The sequence below is a fragment of the Cyprinus carpio genome, chromosome A3 (genome assembly GCF_018340385.1).
Source record: "Cyprinus carpio isolate SPL01 chromosome A3, ASM1834038v1, whole genome shotgun sequence".
NCBI lineage: Eukaryota > Metazoa > Chordata > Actinopteri > Cypriniformes > Cyprinidae > Cyprinus > Cyprinus carpio.
Window position 1 is genome coordinate 35,417,499 of NC_056574.1, and position 25,873 is coordinate 35,443,371.

The 25,873-nt window shown below is 35.1% G+C and overlaps 1 protein-coding gene across 1 annotated transcript; it reads right to left on the bottom strand.

Annotated features, from left to right (window-relative positions):
* Positions 1-2,550: 2,550 nt before the first annotated feature.
* Positions 2,551-25,633, bottom strand: LOC109082325 (deoxynucleoside triphosphate triphosphohydrolase SAMHD1-like). The gene is made up of 18 exons (XM_042733326.1): positions 25,622-25,633; positions 24,560-24,720; positions 23,838-23,953; positions 12,480-12,536; positions 10,228-10,241; positions 9,581-9,727; positions 8,398-8,501; positions 8,131-8,251; positions 7,985-8,041; positions 7,848-7,910; positions 7,483-7,574; positions 6,709-6,794; positions 5,590-5,729; positions 5,090-5,149; positions 4,885-4,989; positions 4,632-4,791; positions 3,532-3,557; positions 2,551-2,796 (listed from the first exon to the last, which is right to left on the bottom strand). The coding sequence occupies exons 1-18, from the start codon at positions 25,631-25,633 to the stop codon at positions 2,566-2,568; spliced, it is 1,752 nt and encodes a 583-aa protein (XP_042589260.1). The 3' UTR covers positions 2,551-2,565.
* Between the last annotated feature and the right edge of the window lie 240 nt (positions 25,634-25,873).

The window sequence follows — 25,873 nt, forward strand, 5'->3', positions numbered from 1 at the left end:
TTCCAGTAACTTTTTGATACGTCCTGCTTATTGACTTGGACGAATCTTTGCCCATTCCTCTGTACAGAACAGCTCTTGGATTGTTTGGTGGGTTTCCTCACATGAGCTGCAAACGTGATTTGTGAAAGCACAGTTGTAATGAAAATAATGGGAAGTGTTTTAAATTACAGAAACATAAATCAATATCTCCATGACAGTAGCTCGCACAAAGCAGAGACACAGTGCGACACCTACTGGTGTCTGTAATCGTTTTGAACTGCCCTTGATTTTAAACTTTGTTGGATTATTAACGTTACATGGAGGGAGAAGGGTATAACTGCAGCCTGGAGATCTCCAAAGGGGGGGCGGGAACTCCCAAAACGGGGGGGGAGCTCCAAAATAGGGCGTGGGCTTCCTCCCCATTGGACAAGACAGGCACATGACACGCAAGCGCAATTTTTCCCCCATCCAATGAACTTAAGTGCAAACGCCGCCCCCATAACTGATTCTAAAGATTTTATTGGTTGTGTCAATTAAAGTGTTGTTTTCCTACACTATGCGATATGAGATCATTCCATAACTCCCCCAACTGGACCTCGCGCCGGACAATGGCACCTTTTTAGTTACACCCAGCGTCACTACCCCGTTCTACCCTGCAAATTTCGAGCCCCAAGATGCCCCCGTTGCTGAGAAAAAAGCGTTAGAGCTGCGCTGGGACAGCTCGCGGGAGACCTCGTGGGTGATTCACGTTTAGATCATTAAGCAGAGGTTCAAACTCCAGTCCGAACATCACTGGCCACAAGCTTTGGGGTTGCTCCTCACAGAGAATATAGTTATTTATATAGCATATTTTATTTTATGAAAAACCATAAAATGAACTAGAAACAATGTTTTTAATTTATAAAGTTTTATTTTGAAATGTAAGTCAATAACAATTGGCTGGAGCCAGAGCCAATGGTGAAAGTCTTTGCGCGAGGAGACCCCACCCCATTTTGGAGGTTCTGCCCAATTTTGGAGTTCCCGCCCCCATTTGGAGATCTCCAGGCTGCAGTTATACCCTTCTCAGATAGGGACTTATATTTTGATGGCGGAATCCCAATCTCCCTCATTATTAGTAACGTTATTAGGCCTACGCATGATGTCACGTGGGAATTCACGTTGAATCGCTGTCAGTTCGCTGTTCATTACGGTGGAAACCACATTAATATATAAATTTAATTATATAATAATAGCACTAACAGTAACACACTCTGCACACACAATAAGTTTCTTAGGTTAACCTACATTACCAACTGTATTGAGCCAAAACACAATGCGCTCATTAAACGTGACTGGTGATGTCTGGATAGGCCCGATATTAAATAGCTTGTAATAAAACTACTGTTGCTAACATATTTATTCCGGTCCATGGTTTATATAAGGCTATTTATTAATTGATTTTTTCTTCTTCTAACGTTTACTCTCTGGTATAACGTTTAGCGCTGCATATTATGACCGTTCTAAAAGCTTGGCTTTTATTCTGATAGGCCATATTTACTATTACTTCCGGGTCACGTGCCCAACCTGTCTGTAGTTTCAATGTAGATCTTCAAACGAAAAAATGGAAAAAAGGAATTTCAAAAAACCAAAATCGGACCGTTATTTGATTTTGGTTTTTTTTGTCATTTTTCGTTTTTGGATTCAGAACCAAAAACGGGAGAAAGGCTCTTTTTTTTACCGTTTCTTTGTTTTTGGTTTGAAACGACAAACGAAAAACAGGTGGTTTCTCGTTATTTTGTTTTGTGTTTCAAACGAAAAAACAAACTATTTTAACGCATAATTAAACACGTCGCGTTCGTATTCTGGGCTCATATCTGCTTGTCTGTGAATAGAATGCTTTATTCATAATTTGTTTACTGACTTTGGTCTTTTTAAAACACCGTTTTAACGCATTAAGTCACGTACTTTCACGTTAAGTGTTTTAGAATGTCCCAATGATTTATTTGTGAATTCGACTGGTCCAGAAGATTAAACTTGCAGCAGCTAACATCTCGCGATTCAATAAATCAGACATAGTGAGTCAAGTTAACAATAAACAACTGCATTATAATGAAGGCTTTGTAAAACTGCACAGTGTTTTTAGCTTTTTAAACAACATACTCCATTCTACACTAACTACGTATGTCTATGTAAGACGATCGAACCAATCAGAGTAGGTATGGGGCGGGGCGACATATGCAGCCCCGCCCCAGATGCAGCCCCGCCTCGATCTGCAGGCTGCAGCCGGGTGTACTTGCATTTTTGGACTGTTTTTGTTGCATTTACGCTGATTTTACCAGCAGGTGCCACAGCCAGAGGTGTTTCCAAATCTTTGAAAGAGTGAATCATCTTACAGGCAATTGGTTACATTATTTCAAAGTTTGGACAAGCTTAATTTCCCCCATCACTTAAATTTGGTACTAGTTTGATGTCATTATGCTGGGACACAAGACAGGCAAGAACCAATGAGGTCTTATGTTACAGTTTCAGACACCGCCTACTCAGTTCATATTTGATCAGATATAAAGAAAAAAAAAATCTGTCTGTTCATCAGTGATGACAGAAGGATCATTTATTGGATGAACTATCCCTTAATTTTTTTTTTTTTTTTTTTTTTTTTTTTTTTAAATAGTCATACCCAATGGAGTTTTCGAAGCGAGTGTGAGTGGCGCCAGGATACACCAGATATGCTCCTCCCAGCTGTTTGATGTGTCTGAGTCTCTGAAACTGGGGAGTGTCGATGATCTTCACCAGCAGGGGGTGCAGCTTAATTTGACCATGAATGGGGTCGTTGAAAACCTACAGGACGCAAAAGACAACTTATTGGTATTAAAATCTGAATTGAGTTAATTACTGCATAAATGCGCACCAGTATGTCAGAACAAAACAGGCGAAACAAAAATCAATGTTATAGAAAAGTATAATAAACAGCAATCTAAACTGTATGGGCACACAAGAATGAGGTAACTGATTATAGGTTTTTTTTTCCTTTTTTTTTTTCTTTAGAGATGAATAAGGTAAGAAAAGTCCATCCACACACTTTTTAATCAGCCACTTTCTAAGAGGTCTGTGTTTGAAGAATATGTTGAAAGAATAGCAAAATTATTTGAATTATGTTACACATCTTGCGTTGCTACCATGTAGGATAATCACTGTAATTACATTTACATTATTTTTATGCATTTAGCAGACGCTTTTTATCCAAAACTTACAGTGCATTCGGACTATCATTTTTTTCTTTTTACCTAACATGTGCTTCCTGGGAATTGAACCCACAACCTTATGTGCTGCTAATGCAATGCTCTACCACTGAGCCACAGGAACACAAAGTTTGGAATATAAAGTAATATAAGTAATATAAAGTGTTCTTCCTGGAAATGAAACCAGAATATTGACTGATTCAGAAATGCCCTCTATTTATTAACAGCCATGACATGATTTGTATGTTTTCTATCATTTCCCATAATATGTTAAAAAAAAAAAAAAAAAAAAATTAGTGATCCACAGGAGAAAAAAATTACACATTCTGCATACCTTCATTTGCAAGATCACCTCAGGCTCTGTGGGAAGAAATAGATTATTATTATTATTTTTTCAAAACTCAGTTTTGTTTTTGAATCCCTAAGCCTTAAAACTGATTTCTTTTTGTTTCAGCTTCAAAATCAATTAGTAGTAAGACTCTCAAAAAATAATTTTGTTACATCACATCTGACTGGAGAAACTGAGGGACAGATAGTGGGAACAGAGCAGCATTTTTAATAATGAATTGACTTTAACTCTTTGTCACTGAAATAGTTCATCATGACAGTGAAAAGTGACGAAAGTGACGTGACATTCAGCCAAGTATGGGTGACCCATACTCAGAATTCGTGCTGCTGCTTTTAACCCATCCGTAGTGCACACACACAGAGCAGTGAACACACACACACCACACTGTGAACACACACCCGGAGCAGTGGGCAGCCCTTTTATGCTGCGGCGCCCGGGGAGCAGTTGGGGGTTCGATGCCTTGCTCAAGGGCACTAAGTCAATGGTATTGAAGGTGGAGAGAGAACTGTACATGCACTCCCCCCACCCACAATTCCTGCCGGCCCGAGACTCGAACTCACAACCCTTCGCTTGGGAGTCCGACTCTCTAACCATTAGGCCACGACTTCCCATGACCATCCCATCCATGACCCATCAGATGGCGTAAAGAATACATTTAAAATATGAACAGTACAGAGCAGGGGTTTGAGTAGAATTTGACAACATCAGGGACTGAGCCAGTGGTCCATTGCAGAGATATTATTCTAGTTAAACTATGCACCTAACATGTTTCAAGTCTTGTTAAATTTGCCCACAGTAGGCTGGAACATTAGTTAAATAATCATTTTCTAAATAAAACACTCATCATATCTAAAGTGCTGTTCTCTTTGAAGCATCACTCAAGAGCACCCAGCACCTTCAAGCAATAAATAAATATAAAATCAAAAAGTAAATAAAACTGAAAAATAAATTCTGGGCTAATAGCTCAACAGCCAGGGTCTTGACATGCTCCTAGCACAGAACACAAAAATCCCATTTCTTAAAAAGTATAAATAATCATTTTTAAAAACAATTCACACCACACATTGTAGCACAATAGGTGTTACCTGGGTTGTCATTATTTGAAACAGGCTCATGGTAATCAATAATTTGTCTGTTGATTCTGCACCATTCACGGAAGTGCCATTCAGCATCCCTCTGATCCATGTCTGTACAGTAAACTCTCACAAGCCTCTCATGAAACTTCACTGGCTTCAGACTGGACACCTGCAGGGAGAAGAGTAAAAACACAATCCATTTAAGATCTCTCATCATGACATGAAAACTGTCTGATAAAGATTCCTACAGATGAATGTGTACCTGATACGACTGAATCCTGAAGGCTGTGTTCAGGTCCCTCTTGTTGTAGAAATAGACGTTGTCAAGGAGGTTTCCTCCTACTATGCCAAAACCCATGTCAAGATCCTGAAAGAGAAGCCAAATTAAACCATGAGGAAGAAGAGATCCAGAAAATGATGATTTTTTTTTTTTTTTTAATTTTATATACACATTTTTTAATACATACATAAATTTGGAAGTGCTGTGCATTCAGGTTGTTGTCCCTGCACATGTCCTTCACATGATTCTATGGAATTTAGAATGGTACGTTAAAAATACACGTTGATTTAACCTTCTGAAAGTTTAAATATTTTATAATTTTTTTTTTTTTTAACAAATGAATTGCAGTTATTGAACAAGTTTACCTTTTATTCAACTTCTATTTTAATGAAGAATCCATCAGTCACAAATACATTATACATTATTAAACACTATACTTAAAGCAACTTAAACACAAAATAAAAAATATATATATATATATACACACATATACATATATATATATATATATATATATATATATATATATACCCACGCTTTCCCTTAAATCACTGGACCCTTATGCAAAATGAATAATCAGTAAATTGGATGTTTCAAGATTTCATTTTAAAGGAGACCTTGAATAAGCTAAAGTGTTTAGTTTTTCTCCTGCCTGAAGAACAGCTTAAGATTAAATCATTGCCTTACCTCAGGCTCTCTTCTACTTTCCTTCAGTCGGGCCTCTCCCACAAACTTTGGCAGACACCTGTGAGCAATCTTATCAAGGATAGCTTTGGCACCATTTAGTCCAGGCTCAGAGGAATGTCTGATCTCCTCAAAGATGTCATCTACAATAGAGATAGTGCGGGTATGGGGGTAATTAAAGTAATAAGCCCCGTGAGGCGTGGTTTACAGTGAAATTATAACAGCTAAGAGTGCTCCACGTTGTGCCTAACAACACCCCTTAGCTGTTACAATTTCACTGTATTGCTTTTATAAAATGGTTATTCCATATAAGTAGCAAAATGTCAAAATATAAAACAAAGCAAAAAAATTTTTAATATTAATAAAAACATGATTCATCCGCCAAACAATGTAGTTCCTCAGAAATGGTTGTGGTTGCAACAAAGTGGTTGCCGATATTTAGAGACGTAAACAAAAAGTGGATGTTTGAAGAGAAATGCTGCGTTACAGGCAGGTTTTGAGCCCGTAAGTCACGACTTCAAACCACGACTCATGACTTTGTAGCATTCCAGGCAAGTCACGCCAAACTTCCTGAGTGCAAGGAATTGTAGCTAGATTATTAATTTTATTGCTACGTTAAATTGTCCTAAAGTCTATTTCTCACCGTGTACTATTATCCATAGTCTAACATATGTAGGCAGTATTATCCTTAGGGGCTGCCATAGTTGTTTCGCGGGCTGTGTGACAAAGCTCGGAACTGGGAGTACATTGATCTAGTACGAGTTCACGGGTGAGAACTCACGGGTTTGACTGCCGTTCCAGTGCACTTTCACAGGTAGAAGGTTGGAAAAACACGAGTTACGGGTTGCCTGGAATGCAGCATAATTTACAACAGCTTCGAACACAGCTCAACCAATCAGAATCCAGGACCGGAACTATCCATTTTATAATATAATTTGAACTATATCAAATTATTTATTCATAAACTTTATAAAGTATTCCATTCTTCATTTGTTCCTTTTACAGATGGTTACAGACATTTAATAGTGTAGAAAGAATTATAAGCAATATAATGTATAAAGCAATATAAGTTTATTCAAATATAAACTTATTTGTATATCATTTGTAAATCATTGAGCTGACCTGTCAGTCTCGTGTATTTTGCCATATTGTCTATAGCTGCTGAAATCTGTAAGTGGCCATCAGCTTCTACAAGGACGTCTTTCATCCTAAATGCACAGAGGTAAAAAATGTAATTGGTTATTAAAAATGGTTAAACAAACAAACAAACTAACTAACAAAAACTAGCTAAACATTTTGCTGGAAAAGGAGAACACATTTTTCAATTGTTCTGTGAAAATGTTATTTATTAAATGCTGTTAAAAATGACTAATGCTATTATTGTCATTATTTTTCATAAGTCTTCATGAAACTAAAGACCAATAAAATATCACATACTCAAAACACCAATTCCAGTTCTCCAAATCTGTTCATTGCCCATATTCAAAACATTCTAAAACACTAAACACTTTCACAACCTCCCTTGCCATAAAAGCTAATCAAAACAACAACAACACTGTGATCCAAGAAGAAAGACTAAATTTGTATGTTAATAGAAGCCCATTATAAGAAAGCTTAATGTATGAAGACAGCTGCATTGGAAGAGCAATTTTGTTACTTTTAGTATCTTATTGACGATGAATAGTCTGGTGGGTGCAAGTTTAACATTAAGCAGCCCCTTAATGGGTTTTTATTGAGGAGAAAATGCTTAACCTAAAAATATTAATTTTCAGTTTGGATTAAAGATTAGTTATGTATTTTTGTTACATTTGGTTTTACTTGAAACATTTCAGAATTGAATAACTGCACAAAAACCACAAAGAATTGTGTTTTTTTATTCTGGAAGATAAAGCATACCTTTCATCAATGACAAAGCCAACCTTGTGCTGGAGGGCCTGGCGGTGCAAAGTGTATCGGGTGTAAAACATGTCATAAATATCATCTGCCACCTATGAGAGAAACCAAAAGAAACCACTCAACATTGAGTAGTATACCGACTAAATGTAGTAACACAAAGTAATCCTTTATTGTAAGTTCTGTAAGTGTGTAATGAAATGCATTTTAAAGACTTCTTGTATGAAAACAACAGTGTGACCAAACTCCTGACATGCTACTACACATGCAATATTACAGAATGATAATTAGTTAAACCTTTTTTTACTTAACACAATAATGTTTTAATCAAAATGAATTGCAATGACTATAATATATCTATCAAGTACCTTGTCTCTAAAGCAGATTGTCAACCTGCGCACATTCTTCTTTTCCAATTCAATCTCACACACCTGTGTAAAAACAAGTGTTACTCTGAGTGTAAACAAATGTATGTATATATACAGAGTTATTGTCAATCAGTTACCCTGTTGTCTTTAAGAGGAAAGTGCTGTTTTCTTGCTTCACCTCCCAACTCACACACCTGAATAAAAAAAAAAAAAAAAAAAAAAAAAAAGTGTGATAAAACAGGTGCAAAGTCGTATAAAAACATGTCACCTTTACTGAAGGTACCTTTTCTGTAATGCGGACAGACTGCACATTCCTCTGTCCTATTTCCACCTCACACACACGCGCAGACTTCAGCAGGCACTGATAGTCAAAGCTGTTTTGAATACCAAGATGATAGGCATCTCTGAAAATAGAGACAACTGTCAAACTAATTCATTAACAAAAATTGCTTGTTGCAGAAAAGCAGTTTATTTACAAGAGCAAAATATCTCAAGTTATTATTAATGACCACAACATTATAATCCATTTAAAATGCTACTATATATTTACCGGGCCAAATAGTCCCATTTGTCCACATCAACGCCATTCTGTTTGTTTGCCACAATCTCATACAGGAAAGACTTGTTTTCAGGCCTGGCCCTGTTCTCTGGCCACTGGAAGGATAAAAGTGAAGTGTTTTTCAATCAGGGCCTTGAGTACCACAGCATTAGACATCTCAGATGTGTCCCTTATCTGACAGTTCAGGTCTAGACGTGTCTATCAATTTACCAATTTAAGCTAAATCATGTAGAATCCAAATCACTAACTGAGCTCAATCATGTGTAAATAAGACCGAATAGGCAGTACTGCTGTTGTACTACAGGAGCAGTGTTGGGGAGTAACTTACATGTAACTAAATTACGTAATTTAATTACAAAATAAATTTAATTGTAATCTGTTCCAGTTACTCAGAAAAAAAAAAAGTAATTAAATTACAGTTACTTATAAAAATGTTAACAATTACAAAGGGGGTTACATCTGATTTTTTTTTTTTTTTTTTTTTTTTTAAACACACCCACATACAGATTTGATTGGTCTTTCATAAATTGCATTGACTGCTCTAAAATATGAGACACCAATGTCTCAGGGGTTCAGGACACAGAATAGGACACGCGCTTATTCAAAAACTATTTCCTATTTGGGTTTATGTATATGCTTAATTTTTTTAAGATTAACTTATTTTCCAAGCCATTGTTAAATGCCAGTGTTTCCTGTCTAGGTGCAAAGATTTGATTTCAAAAACAGTAGCATAGCTATTAAACTATTTCTTGTTAGGGTTTCAAATTGATCTCAAAGTCTGATTCTGTGGTGGCTGTGCTTTAGAATTCAATTATTATAATCTTAATTGTGAATGAAGGATTAAGTGATGAAGGATTTTGAAGTCTGGCAGTTATCAGTGTTGAATAATATTGTAAGGGTTTACCCTGCCTGGTTTACATGTTTCAAAATCATTAACAGTTGAAAATATTAGAAATTTAGAAACAAACATACATACATTTTAGATAGAATAACTCGTTAACCTATTATGTTTCCAAAGTAACTTTGACAGACTCATACAAAACAAACATACAGGTAACTTGTAATCTGTAGCCTATTACATTTCCAAAGTAATCTTCCCAAAACTGTACAGGACCAGGGTTGATAACTGACCTAGTGTAAATTCACAGTAATGGCAGATAACAGGAGATTTTACCATGGCAACAGAAGCCTCCACCCCCATGATTAATTCCTCAATAAAGCGAAGGTCTTCTCCTGGATTAAGTCCATAATTTTCCATCTCCTCTCTCAATCCATTGTCCTCCACCAGATTCCTGAACAGGTCAATTGAGCCTTTCTCATGCTATGAGAAAAACAAAAACACACACATAGAGAGATAGACAGAAAGAGAGATAAACTTGCTGCTTCCAAAAAATAAATAAGGAATAATAATAATAAAAAAATAAATTAAGATAAATGGTGCTAATCAAAATGTAGTGCTGTTAATACTTGTTTAGAATACAATGAAACTATTGGATAGCCTGACATAATATTTAGAGTCAGCAAGCCAGCACAAGTCAATAAGTAAAATTAGTGACTGTGGATATTAAATATGTACTGATCTGAAAGCAAGCAAACACATATTGTTAAAAAACATATATACTTTGTTACTGTCTAAACTGGGTACTGGAAAAATAAAATTCTTACACAGGAAAACATTGCTATTTTACATGTATTACAGTTCATAGATAATTGAAATTGTCCAGATTTATGCTTTCATTCGTTATACCTGCGATTCACAAAATTGTAGACGAAATAAACAATGGATTCATGAACTACTTTTGCAAAGCATTTTATGCTTACCTTCCACTGGTAACCTAACAAAAAGAAACAGATTTTGGGGATTACACAAGATGTATTTTGACATAAAAAACAAACAAACAAACAAAAAAAACAGATAACTATTCCTTAGGACAGGAGTCTACAAACCTGGTCCTGGAGAGCCAGTGTCCTTTAGCTCCAACTTTCCTCAACACACCTGCCTGGAGGTTTTAGTATGTCTAGTAATACCTTGATTAGCTGGTTCAGGTGTGTCTAATTGGGGTTGGAGCTAAACTCTGCAGGACAATGTTTGGAGACCCCGGCCTTAGGTTTTTTACTTTATCTCCCCTAACTATCTGGAGAATTAAACAGTAACTGTGACACTCAAAAACATTTATTTTCTCTCTCCTCTGGACAACTGAACATTTTCAACTTTGCGGTTAAACTATTAAGACTAAGTGCAAATAGCCCGCCTTGTTGGCAGATGCTATTTACACTAACTCCACCCACCACTGTTTAGTTGGGCTACACCAGGGGTTTTCAAAACAGTCCTGGAAGACCCCCAGTCCCTGCACATTTTATATGTCTCCCGTCAAATCATGTTTAGTCGGGGTCAGAAAGTAAAAGTCCTGCCATATGTCAAATCCACACAATAAATCAGCAACAAATTAATCAAAGGTGGACAATCCAGGGGTCAGAAAGTAAAAGTCCTGCCATATGTTTATTCCACCCATGAACTCAGCTGCTGATTTCTTGGGCATCATTTTAACCAATAAAACATCAACATCTGATCCTCTGTAATTTCCAATAACAGCATGTGTTCATCATTAATGCACAATCATCATTTAATTAGTCAGTTAATTATCTCATTAACTTTAACTCTTTGAAGACTTGGGATTTGACTTGAGACTTGTTTGTGACTTGAAAGGAATGTCTTGGTTCCTCCTCTGGTGAAATCAGCTGCTGAGTTCATGGGTGGAATAAACATATGGCAGGATTTTTACTTTCTGACCCCTGGATTGCCCGCCTTTGGTTTTGGGGGCTTGAAAACATAAGCTTTTGAACACGATGCCTGTATCATCTCCATGTAAGCAACAAAAACATGAATTTGTGAATTACATTTTTGCGCTGTGTTTCTTAATCACCAACTACTGGCCTGGCATGCATAACATAGTATTCTTTAGCATAGTGTTTTTTTTTTTTTGTTTTGTTTTGTTTTTTTGTCCAATGAAATCAATATTTTAATTTTACTTATTTTTTTTCATGTTATACTACTCATTTGGAATGGTTAATTCTAATTAATTAAAATGTGTTAAATGTAATTAATAATATTGCTTGTAATCTTTTGACAATTTTATTGAGTAAATATAGAGAATCACTTTTTACAGTGTGTGTGTTCACAACTTTTTCAATTAAATTCAATTGAAGTTTATTTGTATAGCCCTTTTTACAATACAAATCGTTGCAAAGCAACTTTTACAGAAAATTAAGTTTCTACAATATTTAGTACTAAAAAATAAAATAAAACTTGCAGCTGAAAACATTCCCAGAACATGAAAAATTTCTAGCTGGGTGTGCACTTGAATGGGTGAAATGCAGAGCACAAATTCTGAGTATGGGGTACCATCCTTGGCTACACTTAAAAATATTTTCACTTTAAGCAAATAGCCTCTGCAGCTGCCCAAGTTTTATTTGGACTAGGAGGCCACAGTTTTAAGTCTCAGTACCAGCAAGGAAAGAAATGGCTGCCAAAAAAACCTTGCTGTGATAACTGAATGTGAAGTGTGAGTGGATTTGTCACAACGGTTTATTTTGTGTGGTCTTTTTATCACTTGGAAAAGTATTTAAGTAGTTAGTCCTGACTCTTAATTTAGATTTAGTCTAATTAATTATATATGTGGGTCCTAGTATTTTAAATGTCATAAATGTTATAAAAATAAATTTGTAGTCATACACTTAAACATTCCATAGCAGCCCTCGGTTACACCAAAAATAAAAGATTTTTATGAGAAAAATAAATAAATAAATAAATAAATAAAATAAAAGTGTCTTTATGAGACTCAACAACATGAGGGTAAGTAAGGAATTTTCATGTTTAGATTAACTATCCCTTTTAGGCTAATTTATCACATGTACAATTTTTTTTTAATTGTTAAGATACTCAAGGGCATTTAGTGGTCTGTAATATGCTCTACCAAAACCTATAAAACACAGTTTTCATTATTTTTCACAAAAGACCAGACCACAGACCAGAAACACAGACGTCAGTGAAGCAGAAAAACTCTTAAACTTACCAGGCCGGGTTGAAGCAATAAACTTGCCATCAAACAAATGAGACAAGGGACCATGACCTCGAAGAAAAAAACAAAAAGAAAAACATAAAACATAACAACTCAGGCCACATTTTATACCTTACATGATAATAACTTTCTTCATCTGATTAAATAATTGGAATAAACCTGTAACACCAGTTAGAACACAAGAAGACACCTCTTAAGATTTTGTTGTACTCTTAAGTGCACACTTTTAAAAATCGCTGTAAAAAAACAGCCAAATTTTGTGTGCTGTATTTCATTAAAACAGTGCATTCTGGGCAATATTAATCATTTTCAAGAAAGTAGCCTGAGAGGCTGTGTTTCAAATCAAACCCTACACCCTCATTCATTATTCCCTACACGATTTCACTAATAAAGTCCACCTGACAGGAAGAATGAAAACTAATGAATGAATTCAGACAATAATATGGTACTTGGACCAAGATCCCAACTAAACCAAAAACTGTCCACCACAATGGTGATTTCAAATGAATCATAAATATCAACATTTAAACCTCTGTTAATTCTCAATAAGAGCTTCTCTAGATGTCTGACAGAAATAAAGTCAGTCTAATGAGTGAAGCTGCTGATGCTGTTTGTGGAGATGTTTGATCCTCCTCTGCTGAGATCTTCAGAGATTGAATTTGTTTGATTTGCAGTTGATTTTACCACATGCTCAATCATCAGTTATTTAGTGTATGTGAGTTGCTTCTTTTATTTTCTTGATTTTTGGACAAACAGTGTATGTGAGTTGCTTTGCATTAACAATGGAAATTACATTGAAATAACAATCTAATGCATCCTGAAACAGTTTACTAAATCAACAAAAAATGGACTAAAAAAATATGTCCACGGACCAAAGTTCAACTAGTTTTTAATCTTTTACCACTTTTGAACTAGTTTTTAACCTTGTAAGGAGGTTCTATGAACGTCTACATCGGACGTACAGAACACGTCAAAAAAGACGTCGTAAAAACTTTAATTCTGGCTCCTCAGTGGAAGTCTTTTCAACGTCTGCAAAGACTTCAAAAAGACATCCACTGGATGTAGCTTTGCCCAGTGGGAATGCTTTTCAAAATATATACACATTAAATTACTATAAGCACAAATTAATGGAGACCTTGAACTGTGTTCGTGCCTTGCATCTTTCCTTTACACGCTCCACTATTTACCGCCAGAGACTGTCACAGAATTGTGCTTGTGCTCCGTTCGTCTCTGATGCAGCTGATGTGTGATCTCTCCTTAGGACTCGTGGTCTAGTTTGTCAATGGTTCTGCATCTTACCGATGACATTACCTGAGCAGTTGAAAGCTGCATATTTATTGCATGAACTGAGCAGAAATGTAAGATTCTAAATCATACGCACAGTTCCACTGAATGATAAATGTGTTTTAACAATGCTGATGAACCGAATGTACGAAGAAAATTGTTAAAATAACCACAACATTAACAACAACCTTGAAATAAGAGCGCAAGGTTTATCTGATAATCAGATGCATGAAAGTAGCGTTTATTTGCTTTAGAAACAGACAACGGGCGTGTTTTCTTTCAGAATCATCATTTGCTGATGGAGAGGAAAAGTTAAATACTATAGCATTTACTGCAGCTAAACATGAGATAAAGAAGTTTTCACACTGAAAAAGAAATGATCTCGCTCACACAAACCTTCCAAGCAAAACCATCACCTAAACTACACTGTAAAACCCGACAAGTAACTTAACTCAAACCGTTTGAGTAAACAGATATCCTTAAAAACCTGACAAGTTAGGTTTACTCAAACCGTTTGAGGAAACCGATTGCCTTAAACCATTTCAGTTTTAAAACTAAGGCTACAGGCAGGTGAGTTTTATCAGGGTTGGAGCTAAATTCTGCAGGGACACCGGCCCGCAGGACCGAGTTTGCCCATACACTGCATGACTATCTTGGCCAGCATCAGACTGCATGATTTTCAAAGTAGTCGGGTCACTGTTCTTTTCACACTGCATGACTATCTTGGCCAGCATTCAGTCACTGCTGTGTTCACACTGCACGATGGATTGACGACAGAAGGTTTCACACTGCATGACTTTACAGTAGGAAGAATCACCGACAACTCTGACTGGCACACAAACTACGTTTCACAACCAAACACATGTGAGATGTGACAAGGAAACAACGCGATATCACGTGTACAAGACCCGGTTGTGGTACAGCTCAGATGAAACGTCAAACAGACACGGGTGCTAATGCCTAATTTCTACTAATTTTTCTTCCATTTCTTGGGTCCAAATAGACCGAGAAGAAGCCTTTTTCTGAAACGAATCCATGTTTGCTGGTACTGTGGTCTATAACTCCTCCCCGAACTGCCCGCTTCTCTGTATCTTGCTCTCTCATTGGCTGTCGATCTTCGCCGATGTAGTTTTCAGTCAGAACACTTTTCACACAGCATGATTTTGAATTCTCTCAGATCACGTCTTTGCTCATTCACACTGTGTGATTGTCACTCGTGTGAACGAGCACCGATTTGCCTGTGATCTCGGGCATTTGTCTGCGATTTCTCAAAACCCGTTGGCGAGCCAAAATCGGGGCTAAAATCGTACAGTCTGAACTCGGCTTTAGAGTAACACTGAATCAGTTAAGTTAATGAGATAATTCTGTGATTAATTGATGATTGAGCATTAGTGATGAACACCTGCTATTAACAAACAGAATCACTGAATGAAAGAGAAACACAAGAAATACAACAGAAATACAGCTGACTACAGCCACAGCCATAGATAAAAATCAACCAAAAAAAAGACATTAAATTTCTCAAGATCTGATTAAACAACTCCTAAAACAGCTGCACCAGCATCAATTATTACCAGATTGATTTCATTCCCATCAAACATCTACAGAACATTACAGAGGTTTAGATGTTGGTCCTTTTGTTTTCTCACTACCATGATTGAGATCAGTGTTTACTTTAGTTGTGCTCTTGAACTGTGACTTTTTAGTATCGACTTTTCATTTGTTGTTGTGAATAAAATCATAGTCATAGGTATTTAGTTTGGTTTCACTATTCACCAAATATGAAAGAAGGCAAATTATACCTGTTTGTATGTTTACAGCACCATAGGTTAAATCAAAACAAACAGAAACATTTTTTTGTCCATTGTAAGATACTAGTTTAATAATGCTATGGCATGATGTGGTGTATGTAAAAATGTATATAAGCTAAGTTTAAAAGTGTTGTGTACAAGATAACATTTTGTTACACCAGGGGCGTAGACATAAATTCAGAAGTGACAGAAATGTCAAATATAATAATTTTATGTCTGTAGCCTATGTATTATTATTATTATTTTATTAATTTGCTGTAAGAAATCAAATACACTGCTCATATTTTTTATTACTTTTAATTTGCTGTAAGAAATCAAATACACTGCTCAAGAATAAGGTAGAAAATATACTTTATAGTTTCTGTACTGCAATAAATTATATATTTTTTTATACACTGTAAAACCTGACAAGTCACAGTAACTCAAACCGTTTGAGTAAACAGATTGCCTTTACTTAAACCATGTAAGTTTTAAAACTGCAATTATGTAATCAAGTGATTAATTTAGTGCTGATTGAGCTTTAGTGATGAACAGCTGCTGTTAACAAACAGCATCACCAGCTCCACTTATTAATAACCAGACTGACTTTATTTCTGTCAGACGTCTACAGAAGATCTTATAGAGAATTAACTAAGGTTTAGATGTTGATTTATTGTTTCATTTGAAGTAACCATGTTAGAGATCAGTGTTTGCTTTAGTTGGGCTCTTGACTCTTCACTTCGGTCTTAGATTATTTTTTTTTTGGGCGTTGTAACCATGTGTTTTTGAAACATGTTTGTTATAACTCAAAAAACCCAGAGACAACATGATCAGGTATTGGTTGTTATACAGCATATTGGTGATAATAAACATCAATTATGGAGCTGTTCAGAGTTCAAAACCTTACTAAATAGGTGTTCTATAGTTAGTTCAGTTGATTACAATGAAAGCCATTCAAAAAGTCAGTGGTTCTTTCGTAATCAGTTCATATAAAGAAATTTCCAAACAGTTTGGTCTTTTGTGGTGTGAATTAGTCACACACAGACATCAATAATCAGAATATGAACCTCAACAATGGTTACGAAAAAAAAAAAAAAAAAAAAAAAAAAAAACATGCTGCAATGCATGCTGGGTACTATTGTAGTACAAAACCCATCCATGGCTCCCAGCATGCTCTGCTGCATTGTTTCTTTTTTTTATGGTCACCATTGTTGAGGTTCATATGCTAATTATTGATGTCTGTGTGTGACTAAGTGACACCACAGAAAACCAAACTGTTTGGAAAGTTTTTTTATATTAACTGATTATCACAGAATCACTGGCTCTTAGAATCACTTTTACTGTAATCAATGTAACTAATTACACAACATCTATTTCATCAGAGATTAGACTCGAAACAGTTCAATAATCAATGACTATCATCACCAATATACAGTATAACAACCAACATCTAGGTACAAGTTAGATAAAAAAAAATGGTAACTTGAATGCGCTCTAAGTTGCTTCGGATAAAAGCAGTTTCTAAGAGTGTGTGTATAACACCTGATGATATTTCCTCTGGGCTTTTGAGTTACAACAAATGTAAAGCAAACACTGATCTTCATCATTATAGTGCCCAAAAACAACAACATCATTATAGTGCCCAAAAACAACAACTACCATGGTTAATTTAAATTAAAACATAAATCAACATCTAAAACTTAGTTAATTCTCAATCAGATCTTCTGTAGACGTCTGACAGAAATAAAGTCAGTCTGGTTATTAATAAGTAGAGCTGGTGATGCTGTTTGTGGGGTTGTTTAATCAGGTCTTGAGAGATTTAATGTATTTTATTTCAGTTTATTTTATCTAAGGCTGTGTCTGAAGTCAGTTGGAGTTCTTGTGTTTCTCTTTTCTTCAGTAATTCTGTTTGTTAACAGCAGCTGTTCATCACTAATTCACAATTATCACTCAATTAATCACTTAATTACTTAATTGCAATGTATATCTTCTTTCAGTGAACTCAACTGAATTAAGTTCAGAGTACTCACAACTATTAAGTTTTAAAACTTAAATGCACTGTAAAACCTGACAAGTCACAGTAACTCAAACCGTTTGAGTAAACAGATTGCCTTTACTTAAACCATGTAAGTTTTAAAACTTTGCAATTATGTAATCAAGTGATTAATTAAGTACTGATTGAGCTTTAGTGATGACCAGCTGCTGTTAACAAACAGCATCACCAGCTCCACTTATTAATAACCAGACTGACTTTATTTCTGTCAGACGTCTACAGAAGATCTTATTGAGAATTAACTAAGGTTTAGATGTTGATTTATTGTTTCATTTAAAGTAACCATGTTAGAGATCAGTGTTTGCTTTAGTTGGGCTCTTGACTTCTGTTTTAGATCATTTTTTTTTTTGGACGTTGTAACCATGTGTTTTTGAAACGTGTTTGTTATAACTCAAAAAACCCAGAGAAAATATGATCAGGTATTGGTTGTTATACAGCATATTGGTGATGATAATCATCAATTATGGAGCTGTTCAGAGTTCAAAGTCGTATTAAATAGATGTTCTATAGTTCAATTGATTACAATGAAAGCCATTCAAAAAGTCAGTGTTTTTTTCATAATCTGATAATATTAAGAACTTTCTGAACAGTTTGGTCTTCTATGGTGTCAATTAGTCACACACAGAAATCAATAATCAGAATATGAACCACAACAATGGTGATGAAAAAAAAAAAAAAAAAAAAAACATGCTGCAATGCATGCTGGGTACTATTGTAGGACAAAACTCATCCATGGCTCCCAGCATGCTCTGCAGCAAGGTTTTTTTTTTTTTTTTTATGGTCACCATTGTTGAGGTTCATTTGCTGATTATTGATGTCTGTGTGCGACTAAGCGACACCACAGAAAACCAAACTGTTTGGAAAGTTCTTTATATTAACTGATTATCACAGAACCACTGGCTCTTAGAATCACTTTTACTGTAATCAATCCAACTAATTACACCACACGTATTTCATCAAAGATTAGACTCCAAACAGTTCAATAATCAATGATTTATCATCATCTCAATATCATACAGTATAACAACCAACATCAAGGTACAGGTCAGATAAAAAAAAAAAAATACTAACCTGAATGCACTGTAAGTTGCTTCGGATAAAAGCAGCTTCTAAGAGTGTGAGTGTGTGTATAATATCTGATGATATTTTCTCTGGGCTTTTGAGTTACAACAAACGGTTACAACAGCCAGAGAAAAACCAAAACAGAAATCAAGTGTCAAGAGCCCAACTAAAGCAAACACTGATCTCTAACATGGTTACTTCAAATGAAAACATAAATCAACATCTAAACCTTAGTTAATTCTCAATCAGATATTCTGTAGATATCTGACAGAAATAAAGTCAGTCTGGTTATTAATAAGTGGAGCTGGTGATGCTGTTTGTGGGGTTGTTTAATCAGATCTTGAGAGATTTAATGTATTTTATTTCAGTTGAATTTTATCTAAGGCTGTGTCTGAAGTCAGTTGTAGTTCTTGTGTTTCTCTTTTTCTTCAGTAATTCTGTTTGTTAACAGCAGCTGTTCGTCACTAATTCACAATTATCACTCAATTAATCACTTAATTATTTAATTGCAATGTATATCTTCTTTCAGTGAACTCAACTGAATTAAGTTCAGAGTACTCACAACAATTAGTTTTAAAACTTAAATGGTTTAAGGCAATCGGTTTCGCTCAAACGGTTTGAGTTAACATAACTTGTCAGGTTTTAGTGAGGCTGTGTCTGAAGTCAGTTGTAGTTCCTTTCTCTCTTTTCTTCAGTAATTCCTGTTTGTTAACAGCAGGTGTTCATCACGAATGCTCAATTATCACTCAATTAATCACTTAATTACTTAATTGCAATGTATATCTTCTTTCAGTGAACTCAACTGAATTAAGTTCAGAGTACTCATAACTGTTAAGTTTTAAAACTTAAATGGTTTAAGGCAATCGGTTTCCTCAAATGGTTTGAGTAAACCCAACTTGTCATGTTTTTAAGGATATTTGTTTACACAAAATGTTTGAGTTACGTTACTTGTCGGGTTTTACAGTGTGTTAGTTTTAAAACTTAAATGGTTTAAGGCAATCGGTTTCCTCAAACGGTTTGAGTAAACCTAACTTGTCAGGTTTTTAAGGATATCTGTTTACTCAAACGGTTTGAGTTAAGTTACTTGTCGGGTTTTACAGTGTGGTTTAAGGCAATCGGTTTCCTCAAACGGTTTGAGTAAACCCAACTTCTCATGTTTTTAACGATATATGTTTACACAAAAGGTTTGAGTTACGTTACTTGTCGGGTTTTACAGTGCACTGTAAAACCTGACAAGTCACAGTAACTCAAACCGTTTGAGTAAATAGATTGCCTTTACTTAAACCATGTAAATTTTAAAACTTTGCAATTATGTAATCAAGTGATTAATTAAGTGCTGATTGAGCTTTAGTGATGAACAGCTGCTGTTAACAAACAGCATCACCAGCTCCAACTTATTAGTAACCAGACTGACTTTATTTCTGTCAGACGTCTACAGTAGATCTTATTGAGAATTAACTAAGGTTTAGATGTTGATTTATTGTTTCATTTGAAGTAACCATGTTAGAGATCAGTGTTTGCTTTAGTTGGGCTCTTGACCCTTGATTTCTGTCTTAGATTATTTTTTTTCTGGTTGTTGTAACCATGTGTTTTTGAAACATGTTTGTTATAACTCAAAAAAACCCAGAGAAAATATGATCAGGTACTGGTTGTTGTACAGCATATTGGTGATGATAATCATCAATTATGGAGCTGTTCAGAGTTCAAAACCTTAATAAATAGCTGTTCTATAGTTAGTTCAGTTGATTACAATGAAAGCCATTCAAAAAGTCAGTGGTTTTCTCATAATCAGTTAATATTAAGGACTTTCCAAACAGTTTGGTTTTCTATGGTGTCAACTAGTCACACACAGACATCAATAATCAAAATATGAACCTCAACAATGGTTACGAAAAAAAAAAAAAAAAAAAAAAAAACATGCTGCAATGCATGCTGGGTACTATTGTGGTACAAAACTCATCCATGGCTCCCATCATGCTCTGCTGCATTGTTATTTTTTTATGGTCACCATTGTTGAGGTTCATATGCTGATTATTGATGTCTGTGTGTGACTAAGTGACACCAGAGAAAACTAAACTGTTTGGAAAGTTCTTTATATTAACTGATTATCACAGAACCACTGGCTCTTAGAATCACTTTTACTGTAATCAATCCAACTAATTACACAACACCTATTTCATCAGAGATTAAACTCCAAACAGTTCAATAAACAATGATTATCATCACCAATATACAGTATAACAACCAACATCTAGGTACAGGTTAGATTAAAAAAATGCTAACCCGAATGCACTGTAAGTTGCTTTGGATAAAAGCAGCTTCTAACAGTGTGAGTGTGTGTATAACACCTGATGATATTTTCTCTAGGCTTTTGAGTTACAACAAATGGTTACAACAGCCAGAGAAAACACTAAGACAGAAATCAAGGGTCAAGAGCACAACTAAAGCAAACACTGATCTCTAACATGGTTACTTTAAATGAAAACATAAATCAACATCTAAACCTTAGTTAATTCTCAATCAGATCTTCTGTAGACGTCTGACAGAAATAAAGTCAGTCTGGTTATTAATAAGTGGAGCTGGTGATGCTGTTTGTGGAGTTGTTTAATCAGAACTTGAGAGATTTAATGTATTTTATTTCAGTTGATTTTATAAGGCTGTGTCTGAAGTCAGTTGTAGTTCTTTTGTTTCTCTTTTCTTCAGTAATTCTGTTTTGTTAACAGCAGGTGTTCATCACTAATTCACAATTATCACTCAATTAATCACTTAATTATTTAATTGCAATGTATATCTTCTTTCATTGAACTCAACTGAATTAAGTTCAGAGTACTCACAACTATTAGTTTTAAAACTTAAATGGTTTATAAGGCAATCGGTTTCCTCAAACGGTTTGAGTTAACATAACTTGTCAGGTTTTAGTGAGTCTGTGTCTAAAGTCAGATGTAGTTCCTTTCTCTCTTTTCTTCAGTAATTCTGTTTGTTAACAGCAGGTGTTCATCACTAATGCTCAATTATCACTCAATTAATCACTTAATTACTTAATTGCAATGTATATCTTCTTTCAGTGAACTCAACTGAATTAAGTTCAGAGTACTCATAACTGTTAAGTTTTAAAACTTAAATGGTTTAAGGCAATCGGTTTCATCAAACGGTTTGAGTAAAACCTAACTTGTCAGGTTTTTAAGGATATCTGTTTACTCAAACGGTTTGAGTTAAGTTACTTGTCGGGTTTTACAGTGTGTACATTTAATCATTTAGCAGACGCTTTTATCCAAAGCGACTTACAAATGAGAACAGTAGAAACAATCAGATCAACGGTATACAAGTGCTATGACAAGTCTCAGTTAGTCTAGTACAGAACACGTAGCCAGGGTTTTTTTTTTTTTAATATTTTTTGAATATGATAGACAAGAAAAAGGTGTAGTACTAGTATTAGTTGGTTAAGTGCAGGCAGAAAACATCAAGCACTTCATCATGTAACTCCGTCCAAAGGATCACAATACACAGAACATATAATAAAAGTTAATCAAAATAATAAATCCAAAAACAAAGGCGGACAATCCAGGGGTCAGAAAGTAAAAGTCCTGCCATATGTTTATTCCACCCATGAACTCAGCAGCTGATATTTAGCAGAGGAGGAACCAAGTCATTCCTTTCAAGTCACAAACAAGTCTCAAGTCAAATCCCAAGTCCTCAAAGAGTTAAAGTTAATGAGCTAATTAAGTGACTAATTAAATTATAATTGTGCATTAATGATGAACACATGCTGTTATTGGAAATTACAGAGGATCAGCTGTTGATGTTTTATTGTTTAAAATGATGTCACCAGCATGGAGATCAGTGTTTGCTTTAGTTGGACTCTTGACCCTTGACTCCTGTGTTAGATCTCTTTCTCTGTAAGAGCTATGCTTTTATAGCTGGCCTGGTTACATCCAAATTAACTTTTTTTTTTTTTTTCGTTTGTATATTTAGATTTTGAATAATCCACCCTATGAAACTACACCATGTAAGGAAAGTGTTGTTCTAATAATTACAATGAATAAATTTTAAAGCTACTGTATATAATACAAATATTTGAACTCCAGTGTTATTTGGACACACACAGACATCAAGAACCAGCAATATGAATCTCAACAATGGTGATAATCAACAAAATGTTTTATGCTGCAATGCATGCTTGGTAACACCATAGTAAAAACTCCCATCATGCACTGCAGTATGAAAAATTATTGTCATCACTGTTGAGGATCATATGATAAGTGTTGATGTTTAAAAGCCTGAGCTGATACAGTTCTTTTCCCCCAGTATTTAATCACTACAGGAGACTCCTTCATGATGTGCATTCAAACTATTTAAAAGCAGAAAGTGTAAGCTAAACTATAAACCAATGCGAAACACCTTCATGATGTGCATCCAAACTATTTAAAAGCAGAAAGTGTAAGCTAAGCTATAACCTCAAACTTTTAATTCAGCAATGCACAAATGTTTACTACAATTGCAAACTTCAATTACCCAAAAGCAAGTTATTTTGTGGTGAAGAGCCCAACTAAACGAAACACTGATCTTCATGATGGTGGCATCATTTTAACCAATAAAACATCAACATTTGATTCTTTGTAATTCTCAATAACAACATGTGTTCATCACTAATGCACAATTAGCATTTAATCAGTCACTTAATTATCAAATTAACTTTAACTTTTTGAGGATTTGGGATTTGACTTGAGACTTGTTTGTGACTTGAAAGGAATGACTTGGTTCCTCCTCTGGTGAAATCAGCAGCTCAGTTCATGGGTGGTATAAACATATGGCAGGACTTTTTACTTTCTGACCCCTGGATTGTCCGCCATTGTTCATCTTTAAAAATACTTCGTCTTCTTTCCTCTCCTCTCTAGTTCAAACCAGGCTCTTCAAATCCAGTCGTGGAGGACCAGTGCCCTACAGTCTTTAGCACAAATCTCACCAGTCTGTAATATGAAAGCAATTCTGAACATGTCATTGTTTGCTTGTTAGAGTGTGTTTGGTTAATGTTAGAGCTAAACTCAGCAAGGATCCAGAACAAGAACTGAAGAGCCTGCTGATTAATGACAGTGCTAAAATCATTTACAAATTCAATGTTTTAAATTTATGCTTTTCTGTCCAGTTGTGCAGAAGTCTACTCACCCAAGTCGTGACACAGACCAGCGATTTGGACACACAACATGTCCCCAGGAGTAATGTTGAGTTCTGGCTGATTGATGTCAAGAGTCTTGACCAGGCATCCTGCTAAGTATGCCACGCTAAATAAAACGAAAGGCAACAAGTTGAATTTACTCCACTCAAATTGTTTTATTGATTAATGATAATGCGTAATTTGACTGTTCTTTTTTTTTAATTGACTGACCTTAAATTTAGAGTTTTTAAGAAACGTCTTAATTAAAAGCAACTGTTTGTACATTTATTCTACCTCAGTTTCAAAATAATTCTGCACATGTACAGCTGTCAACTGTAATTGCGGCAGTGATATATTTACGACAGTGAATTAACTGTAGGTGACTCCAAGGTCACAAATATTAATAAAATTACAGCAATAAATATAAAGAAATTAACAAAAAAATATATTTTTATTATACATTAAAAATATGTAGAATTCTTTAAAGAAATGTTAAATGAAATAATACAGCTGAAACAATAGCCTTGTTTTGGGCAGTGCTCAGGTATATGGCACACCTGTGCCCCAGACAACATGGGTTCGAGTCCCGACTGAAGATCTTTTGCCTGTCCTGTTCCCCTCACTCTTCCTCATTTCCTTTTTTATCTAATAATAAAGGCATTAAACGTCCCCCAATAACAACAACAACAATAATAAAGTTAAAAAGAAAACAAATAAATAAAACTAGTCTTACCCAAGAGAGTGTTCAAAGCGAGTATGAGTGCCACCTGGGTACACCAGACTTAATGCTCCCAGTTGTTTGAGGTGTCGAAGTCTCTGAAACTGAGGAGTGTCAATGATCTTCACCAGCAGGGGGTGCAGCTCTATTTTACCATGAATGGGATCATTGAAGATCTACAGGGAACAATTCCAAAATAGTGTTATTGATATCTGAATGAGCTTTGAATTTAGGAATATGAGTTGCAATTGTTTTTTTAACACTCAAAACATAAATAACTAAATATCCACATTAAATCTGAATTAAACATTCTAAATGACTAAACTGTAGACATGAGCAGTATATAATTACAAGTGTATAATTATTACTGCATTAGAAAGTTTTTTTTATTAATACAAATTTATGTAGGATACTTGAATGTGTAAATCAAACGTTTTAATTAATTAAGTAAAAAAATACAACCATGAAGGTGTTTCGCTTTGGTTTATTGATTGACATTCAGCTGTCACAGGATTGCGAAAAATAAGTCCTATTAAACAAATACCCCTGTAGTGATTAAATATTGGGGGGAAATAACTGTATCAGCTCAGGCTTTTAGACATCAACACTTATCATATGATCCTCAACAGTGATGACAATAATTTTTCATACTGCAGGTGCATGATGGGAGTTTTTACTATGGTGTTACCCAGCATGCATTGCAGCATGAAACATTTTGTTGATTGCCACCATTGTTGAGCATAAAACTATATTTATTTTAAACACAAAAAATATCTATACTAAAAAAAAAAAACAATTATGAAAAAAATTTTGCATTGCATATTTAAAATTCATTCACAGTAACTATTAAAGCAGCACTTTTTTTCTCGGGGTTGATTATGCAAATCCTTGACATACAGATACAGAAAGCTATTTTGATTGTAATCAGACCAACTTTTGATTAACATCTCAGCACAAAAACAGCTAATATCTGCTCACTGTACAGTATTGATCTCCCTGCTTTACAACACTCCATGCATTATCACAGAAAGATATCTGACACTGGAGTCAAGGGTCAAGAGAACAACTAAAGCAAACATTGATCTCCATGATGGACAATCATCATTTAACCAAAAAAAACATCAGCATCTGATCCTCTGTAACTCCCAATAACAGCAGGTGTTCATCACCAATGCACAATCATAATTTAATTAGTCAACTAATTATCTCAATAACTTTAACTCTTTGAGGACTTGGGATATGACTTGAAGACTTGCTTGTGACTTGAAAGTCCCACCTCTGGAAGAAAGATCCGGGTACTGAAATGGCCTGCCTGCAGTCCAGATCTTT

Excerpts from the sequence above, each read along its gene's own strand:
- LOC109082325 (XM_042733326.1), bottom strand. Across the intron at positions 8,042-8,130 it reads CTGTCCGCATTACAGAAAAG|GTGTGTGAGTTGGGAGGTGA; the intron begins GTACCTTCAGTA and ends TTTTTTATTCAG. Across the intron at positions 7,575-7,847 it reads CAATCTGCTTTAGAGACAAG|GTGGCAGATGATATTTATGA; the intron begins GTACTTGATAGA and ends TTTCTCTCATAG.